Source organism: Benincasa hispida, chromosome 5, assembly GCF_009727055.1.
Source record: "Benincasa hispida cultivar B227 chromosome 5, ASM972705v1, whole genome shotgun sequence".
NCBI classification, from domain to species: Eukaryota; Viridiplantae; Streptophyta; class Magnoliopsida; order Cucurbitales; family Cucurbitaceae; genus Benincasa; species Benincasa hispida.
In genome coordinates, this window is record NC_052353.1 from 4088097 (window position 1) to 4097356 (window position 9260).

Sequence of the window (9260 nt, forward strand, 5' to 3'; positions counted from 1 at the left end):
TTGTGATTGATGAGCATGCTTTAGTTACTGCCAAAATTAATCAATTAGAGTGCTTATTGATCTTTGTTGCTTCCGCTGCTTGTTGATATACTCTAACACCTGACTGGGCAACAGTACCGATTCCAATAGTACCTGGATTAGTATGGTTAGCCACCTGAGACTACGATGCAACATCAGTGGAGTCACTTACAAGAGCTCGGCCAGATTTTGTCTTGTCATTCGGGTGACAACGTTTGCCATTTGGTGGTCTACCATGTAGCTTCCAACACTGATCCTTCATTTTCCATGGTTTTTTGAAATGTTCACAGATTGGAGGGGATTTACTGTTTTGCTTATCACTATTAGACTCGTACGACTTTGCACCAAAGGCAGCAGAATCAATTGAATTGAGATCGGGATTATTCATGGCCCTCGATCAATCTTCCTCCAACTGGACTTCCTAACAGACTTCCATAAGAGAAGGGACCGGTCTATGTCCTAGTATTTGGCTATGAACCGCATCAAATTTGGTTTTCAAACCAGCAAGAAAATCATAGACACGATCAATTTCCTCCATTTTTGTATGTTGTACTCTACCATAAGGACAATCCCAGGCAATTTTCCGACACAAGTCCATCTCTTGCCATATTGAGGAAAACTTGTTAAAATAGAATGTAATGTCCATGGTCCCTTGTTTGCATTCATGGACCTGTTTCTGCAAGGTGTATAACCGTGACGCATTCTTCCGCTTGGAGTATAATTTCTGAACAGCATCCCAAATGTCTCGAGCGGTTGCAACATATATGAGAGGTTTGCCTATTTGTGGTTCCATTTTGTCAATCAACATCGAGTGAAGCAAGGAGTCTTCTCCTTTCCAAACACGCTTTTGAGGATCACCTGGCCTTGGTCTCGGTATCTCATTAGTTAAATACCCAAATTTGTGACGCCCTTCAAGGGCCATCTTAATTGATTGAGACTAGGAAAAATAGTTTTGGCCATTTTGTTTCTCTTCTGTAATACATCCTGCCTAGTTTCCCACAGACAGATAAAATATTCGTTGTAGGTAAAGCAGGGAAAGCATTTACCAGATTTTCTAAGTTCATCGAAAGATATGAAGCTAATTTTGGATTCACCGAGTTCGACTGAAGGTTTGTGGAAGTCTTGAGAGCTGCCCCGAGTGCTGCAATTTGCTATTGAAGACTATTAAATTGTTGTTGAACCATTATTGGAGAAAGACCCATCGAATTGGTAGTATCAAGGTTGGCTGGAGTAGGCTGCACATGGTTGGTTGTCATCGAACCAGTCGGTTGATGCCCGCTGTCGAATGATGATGACTCCCCCAACTTAGCAACGCACCACCGATCACCCATGTCCATCCGATTAAAATGGCGAGAGTTCGGCATGTTAGGGCTAGGAATCGGCAGCTACCTAGTGGCCGTTTCGTGCAGATACGACGCTGTGGAGTTCGATCTCGTGGCGGCTAGAGTGGGCCAAGGAACCGGCTGGTGCAAATGGCTAAGATGATCGGTTATGGAGCCGGTGTGGTCAAATCCAACTGGTGCGGACAGACTCTGTTGGCATGATAGGAACGGTGGCTGCGAATTGAAGCAGACCGGATCGGCGTTGAGCATCGGCAGCTGCTGTTGCGACAGTGTCGCTCGACCAAGGTGCACCAACGGCTGGAAGGGCTGCTGCGTCATTTGACCTAGAAAAAATGAAAGACCTATTCTAAGATAACGATCAACAGCTGCCTATACAGCAGAGGCGTGGATGTCCTCGGCAGCGACTTTACAATATTATTTCCTCCCCTTTTAATATTGGTTTCCACTTGTTGGGTCTTCTACATATTTCAAGCCCCCAAGTGAGGAGAGTTAAGATAGTACCATAGTAGATGTCCATCTTAAATCACCAATTGACCTAAAAACTTAAATTAGAAGAAAATAAGAGAAAAAAATAGGGATTTTGTTTAAGAGGATAAAACTGAAATAAGATAAAAATAAAAATATGAAAGTGAGTAGTTTGCTATATTTACAAAATCACAATAACATATTTGTTATTTTGTCGCCCATTGCAATTTCACTTTCCGAAAAAGGGTAGCATTGGCCTTTTTTTTAAAAAATTAATTTTTTTTTTTTTTTTGTAGTTTTAAGGAGGTACCATCAACCATTTCTAAAGAGACCTTTCTCGTCTTAATTACCTTATAAATTGATTATAGATGGTTCTAGAGATAAAAAAATCCAAATATTTAAACCCAATAGTCACTGAATAGAAAACATGTACCAACCAAAACGAAATAATAAGCCTCTACAATTTTCAATTGAAAGCATGGAGTAAAAAAATTGAGATGATCTCATCATTTGTCAATTTCACTGTGTGGAATGTTCAAGTTTGATGGAAATGAGTCCATATTTTTAGCAAAAAAACACATTTCAAAGGTTGTTTTGACTCGTCATTTTTAGAGAGCTCCCTTCTCATTTTAATTGTTGTATAAATTGGTTAGAGATTGTTTTAGAGATAATATTCCAAATATTTTAACTCATGATTTCTGAATAAAAGAATTTGTAGCACCAAAAAGAAACATGAAACTCCACAACGGTCATTTGAAAGGACACAGCAGTATGTAAAAAAACTGAGTTAAGATCTCGTTTGTCAATTTTAATGCGGTAGATATTCAAGCTTAATGAAAATGAACCCATATTTTCAGGAAAAAAAAAAACATGTTTCAAAAGTTTTTTGCTATGAGCATTGTTTGGTCAGTTTTGAAAAGGATAGTATTGACCAATATTTTAAGGTTGTAAAAGGTACTTGAAACGCACCTAAAATGTGTGTTGTTTGCATTGTACTTAGAATAATTTTGATATGATTTTATTAGATTTGATATCATTTGTTAGTGATTTCCAAGTGTTGTATTTAAGATCGAGATTTAGAGTTAAAAAAGCTAAAATGGATCAAATATGTCCAAGGAAGTATGAATCAAGCCAAACATCGAAATGATGGGAAAAGAAAGGAGGAAGAAAAGAAAAGTTGCCCAAAAACAGGGAAGCACTACGGCGCTGCACCTCAACGTCAAAATGTGTTTAATATTATATATTTATAAAACATAAAACTAGTTGGAGTTACCCACTAATATTTATTTGATAATAAATTAATACTAATTTATTTATGAATATGATTTATGTTTAAAAAAAATTACACAATTATTATTTTGCAATATTCTACCATTTATAATATATATTACATAATGCATATTATATTTCTTAGAAAATGAATTGAATTTAAAACATGATATATTATATTTTTAAATATTTTAATCTTGAATTAATACAATTTTGTATTTTAAAATTGAATTTAAAATCGAGATACAATAAAAACATAAAATTATTGTTTTCAGAATTTGCACTGTTTGGATAATAGAATTCAAAAATAATTTTCAGAAATAGAATCTGAATTGTCTGCTAAACTCAATGAATCTCACGATATAAAATAGGATATGAATTCTCTACTAAACAAGTTCTTAGTTTTCTGAGAAAGATTCGAGGGACAATCACATAACTCAAGGAAGAGCAACTTTGAAAATAGTTGGAAACAGATTTAGTGTAAATGAAAGTGTTTTAATAAGTGATTTTAAAACACGTTCACTCAACCAATTTCACCAAATATATAAAATGGTTAACTGTGATTTACTGAGTTCAAAAATGTATTTGAGAGAAAACCCAGGTTTTAGATAAAACCTGTTTTTAAAGTATGCGATCCAAACAAACAACATTTTTGTTTCTAATTGTATCCAAATTTTAACTTTTGAATTTTAAGGTGCATGATTAAATTGAATAAGAACAAAAATATTTAAAACTACAGTGTCATATTATAAATTCAATTCATTTTTTCAAAAGTAAAATATGTATTATGTAATGTATTATAAATTGTATAATATTACAAAATAATAATTATACAAAAAGAATTAACATTAAACATGTTTATAAATAAATTAATAATAATTTATTATCAATTAATATTTAGTAGATAACCACAAGTTTTATGGTTTATAAATATAATATCAATCACATTTTAAACCATTATTTAAATTGAAGTCCAGTTTCTAAATCAGTTACCAAATACAAATTTAAAAATTTGAAATACAAATTTATTTTAACTGGATCCCTTGTTTCCAGAGTACCTGTCAAATAGGCCCTAAACACTCCAACACCCTCAAAATCAATCCCACCAGCACTAACAGAACAGGATGGAAAAGCTTTGAGCACCATGTTGACAATCCAAAAAAGCCCTTTATAAAATGATTAATAAAAGTGAACAAGAATCTGAGTAGGAGAAAGAAGAGATTGTTGTTGACATGTACTCTGAACCTGTGAAAAGGCTAGCCTGATATACAATCTGGGAAAAGGTTTGAAAAGCTAATTCCAACTCAAAACTAGATTGGTTATATTCAAGCAAAAGAAAAGAAAGAAAAAACAAACACCTAAACATCCTAAACCCAGAAGTTCCTGCCCAGCATGACATTCTCATACATGAACGTCACTTAACAACTGCACGAGCTCACTCTTCTTCATCTTCGAAAACCCTTTCAAACTGCGAGATTTGGCAATTGCCCTCAGTTCAGCAACCTTCAATGAGTTCAAGTCCTCATGTTCATCATGCTTTGCAAATTTCTCATTGTCTTTAACATCATCATCAAATGTGTCATCTAAGTCTGATGACACGCCCAACAAATTAACAAGTTCAGACTCCGTTTCATCAGGATCATGCTCTAGCTCATATGATTCAGCCTCTGGCTCCAACTCATATTCTTGGTCCAGCTCTGGCTCCTGCTTTGTCTCTCCTTGTGATTGCAGCTCTTCCCAGTGCCCTCGTTCTGTCGACTCCTGCCGAGTCCATACCTTTGCCTTCAGTTGAGATCTTGTTTCAGTTCCATTAAGTTTCACTCCCTTTGAATTCACACCATCAGTTGAGTCGACAATACTTTCCCCGGGGAATATTGGTTGGTACTTCACCCGAGGCACGGGGGATTTACGTTGAAAATTTGATACGGGTCTACTGAAAGAACCTGTTGGTTCTTGGGCCTTCTCTCTCAAATTGGCACTTAGGCCAAAAATGCTTGTGCCTTTTCCCTCGTCATAATGACCATTCTCTTTGACATGGTTAAAATTGAAGTCCTTGCTGCTGCTGCCCCCGCCGCTGCCGCCGCCACTGCTTCTTTTCCCTTGCTCTACTGAATGCTTTCTCAATAGCTTAAGAAGAGAATCCACTGTCTCGCTCCCTTTCGTTTGTCCCTGAGCTTCTATTTTCTTCTCTTCTTTCATAGCAGCTCGCTCCCGAAGCTGAGCTTGAACCTTCCTGAAAAGTTCAACAATTTCCTTCTCCCTTGGGCCTGGAGTAGCAGTGGCCTGAGATTTTGGGGTGCTGGAGATAGAGAGTAATGGCCCATTCTTAGACGATAATAAATCAGATTCATCAACATTGTCGAGGCTCTCTCTTTCCTCATTTTGCCTATTTCTGCTTCTCGAGAAGCCATGCCTATTTTGCTTTGAGAAATCTGGGTTTCTCCTATGACCTCCTGAGCTGGCTTTGCACGTAAAAGATGCTCCCAACGAAGTACAGTTTAGGGGTCTGAATTTGACCCGTGCATCGATTCTATGTTCAGCACATAAAGAGCGAGAAGAGACCGAGGCTGCTCGTCCTGAAACACCAGAACATGGTAGGCATCTGCTATCTGACAGTCCAAAGGCTATATCAAATCAAGATTCCATGTTTATATAAACTCATCAGATTTCCAGCACAAGTAGTAACCAAAACAATATAAAGAAAACTAGAACAGAATTCATAAGAGAGAAGTATCCAAGTCCAAAAAGTATGATTCCATAAATATATTGAAATCCCATGAACGTTGCAAAAACAGAGCAGATTCTGTTCCCCAGCCTTTCTATTTAACCATTTTTTAAAAATCTTCAATCTGAATTTGGGTATAAATTTTATGGCAAACCAATCTAGAACAGCCATCTATGGCAAGAGTAGCATTAACTTCACCTACCTCTAATTTTCCATCTTTTATTCCAAAAGTGTACTGCCATACATTAACAGTAAGCAATCATAAAGAGGGTAACATTTGTTGTCATCCATCATGATATAGAGTACAAACCACAAAATTAGAACTATCCAATTAATCCTTCTAATGTTTGGTCCCTTGTCAGATTATATGTCAATATGTGGGCTTTGGAGTATGAACCTTTTTTTGTAATTATTCTCTAAGCTTTATTTATTTATTTTTTTTACTAGAGGCCTTTCTTTTAGACAACCTCCTCTACTTTGTGGGTTTTCCTTCCTTTGTATCCGTGTATTCTTTCATTTTTTCCCACTACAAGTTGGTTATTCATTAAAAAATGAAAACCCCACAAAATTAGAACTATGCAATTAAATTCATGCATTCAAATAAAGAAAAGATGTTGCCTTCAAAAGAAAAAAGAAAAGAAATATAGCAATGACAAAGAAGCTTCCATTGAAGAAAATATATATCAAAACAACCAATAATAGAGAATTAGATCAGCCACAGAAAGGTGACACCCATGACTGCTTTTTTCTTCATTGCACCACCAATTTATATCTGCAATCAATAACCTGTGCATGTAGGTGAATGAAAAAAATAACATGGAGAAGCAACAACTAGGACTAGTTGCTGTAGGCAAAGGGCGTCGAGAAAACAACTTAACAATCTGCTTTAAGTTTCATGATTTGGGTGTATATGAACAACCTTATGTTTCCACATATAACCAAGTCGTGTGACACAACTCCAAACTATGTTATCTGTTTACTTTTGAACATCAATAATGCATCAACAGTTATCAACAAGAGAAAAAAAAAAAAGCGATTATTTTCTATAAATGTGAATATAATACAATTATCGATCACTTCCCCAAATAGATGGAGGCACATCGATGAATTATGGAAATAACACTTCAATGTAATTCAAGATGAAGGTATAACGAAGCCCATAAATAGAAACAGTTTAAACAATCATCATATGCAAAGGCAATATGGATGCCAACAATATTTTAAAAGGAAAAAAGTGGCCATGTGGCTTTTCCTCTCGAAGAGGCAAGGGGTTAAGCCTCAAATTTAACTAAAAACATTTAACAAACCCAAAGTTAGTATGATGCCTTTACCCTCACTACTACTTTCATTTATAGGATTGACGAATACTATAAATTTTTTTCTTCAATACTTTTAAAGTCACAGTAGTCAAAGTAGTAATAGTTCGATTTATCACAACTCAAACTTTTATATTTTTGAAAAATGAGACAAATTGATATTATTTTTCTAATCATTACATGGGGCATACAGACTTTAAGCCTCGGTACATTTTCACAAAGGCGTAAGCCAATTCTATGAGAGGCATAACTTGTAAGCCTCTTGTGGTTCAAAGAACATGCAAGTCTCCAGGCTAAAAATTAGAGTCTTGCCTTGAGACATAGCAACGAGATCAGACATAACGCCCCAAGCCCAAGATTCGGACCAAGATTCACCGATTCGTAATATGAATTCGGCACCTGATAGCCCCGAAATTCTCCAACATCCCTTGTGACCTGGCTATATCATCCTTACTTGTCTTGAATGCTTTTAGAAGTGAAAGTTGTCTCAACAAACTAACACGGGTCTTTTTAGCATGCTTTATCCTCACTCACATGCATCTTAGGAAAATTTTCAGGAAGCCACCCAACATAGAATTGCTCCAAACTAAGCACGTTTAATTTTGGAGTTTTTTTGATTGAGCAACCGAAAAAGGAAGGTGCACCTTGTTGGTATAGATAGCAACTTTTAGTTCTTTTAAGCCTTTTCTTAACTATACTTTCTTGTCCTAGGATCTCTCTCATTTGGATGTGATTATTCATATCCCCTCTTAAACGCTAATACTGCTCTGAGATGATGCATGGACCAACTTCAAGCAGGTAGTGAGGAAAAGAAAACACACATAATTACTTCAATTCAAGAAGGCCAGAACACGATACAGCAAAAACAATCAAAGGGTCACGTAATCCGACTAAGTAGAGAATTTTCGAGCATTCAAAATGTGGTATTAAGTACTCTAAAACTGAACTTAAACTTAGAATAAGGAAAATTGAGAGAAAGAGAACAACACGTGCAACAGAAAAAGTCAAACGAAATCCAACAAATGCAAAGCTTTAATTTCTCCACAGCCACATTCAACCAAAGAGGAAAGGAAGCAAGAACAAAATATAGACAAAACCAAGAGGCGCTAAAACCTATAGAGATTCGAAATTCAAGAAATTTAGGGGCTTCAATACAAATGTTCGATCCTCAGGTTAAAACCCATGAAATTATAAGGAAATCAGAGACACCCAGTAAATGTAAATATGATAATACTTAATTTCCCAGCTTTCAAGCAAACAAAGAACAAAAATAAAGAGCACCCAACAGAGAATTTTTCGATATGAAGAACAGATACCTGTAAGGTTGTTAGGAAGAAGATGAATGGCTTGAGACATTGCTGGTTTAGACGGCGGGAAGGAACGGTTTTAATGAGGAAAAGAAGGGTTTTGGATTTGCATTTCTTTGAGGATTTTCGATTTTCCGCTTCGTTCTTCTTTGCCCTGTTGGCCTGTACTTGTAAATATCACTGATAAAGAGAGAGATTGGTTTGGCTTGAGAAATGTCGTAGCTTCTTCGGGCGAAGAGGATGTAGTTGGGCCATGAGGACTGGGCTTCTCTGACCGTATCTTCCTGAGCCGAGCCCAAAATGTCTCTACTGGAGCTGGTGGCCATCTCTCAACAGAAACAACAAATTATTTTATTTAAAAAAATATCAAAAAATTTAATATTATAAAAATAACAAAACAAATTTATATAATAAAAAATACTAATTAGTAAATAAAAAAACTATCCTAAAACAACAAAAATTAAGTATAAATGAAAATGCAAAGATACACGGTTTAGAAAACAACACAAGTTCAACAAATACATCCTACCTAGACATTCTAGAACAATAAATACACAATATCTAAACATTCTAGAAGCAAAATTAAAAATCACCCAATATGGTCCTTGTTGAATGAGAAATTTTGGATCAATCACAAGTTGCTACGTCATTTACTAAATTAATGGCGAAATTTTAAAGTCATTAAATTTGGGTCCAAATTAGAAATTGACATATGTCCCAAATTGAAGTTGAAGACAGATTTCGGTGACGCCACGTGGTTTATCATGACCGTTGAATCAGATAAGATTAATTTGGCCTAATTTGATATTATTATTTG

General features: G+C 35.7%; 2 protein-coding genes across 3 annotated transcripts; both read right to left on the minus strand.

The window, feature by feature from the left end:
* Positions 1-439: 439 nt before the first annotated feature.
* LOC120078031 lies at positions 440-940 on the minus strand. The gene has a single exon (XM_039032212.1). The coding sequence runs from the start codon at positions 938-940 to the stop codon at positions 440-442; it is 501 nt and encodes a 166-aa protein (XP_038888140.1).
* A 3302-nt stretch (positions 941-4242) lies between these two features.
* Positions 4243-8645, minus strand: LOC120077938 (rho-N domain-containing protein 1, chloroplastic-like). Of its 2 annotated transcripts, none has more exons than XM_039032061.1 (2): positions 8453-8645; positions 4243-5704 (listed from the first exon to the last, which is right to left on the minus strand). In XM_039032061.1, exons 1-2 carry the CDS (start codon positions 8490-8492, stop codon positions 4497-4499), a joined length of 1248 nt encoding a protein of 415 aa, XP_038887989.1. In that variant the 5' UTR covers positions 8493-8645; the 3' UTR covers positions 4243-4496. The 2 variants fall into 2 exon arrangements, with proteins under 2 accessions (XP_038887989.1, XP_038887988.1); XM_039032060.1 differs by having other exon boundaries at positions 4243-5719.
* Positions 8646-9260: the final 615 nt, after the last annotated feature.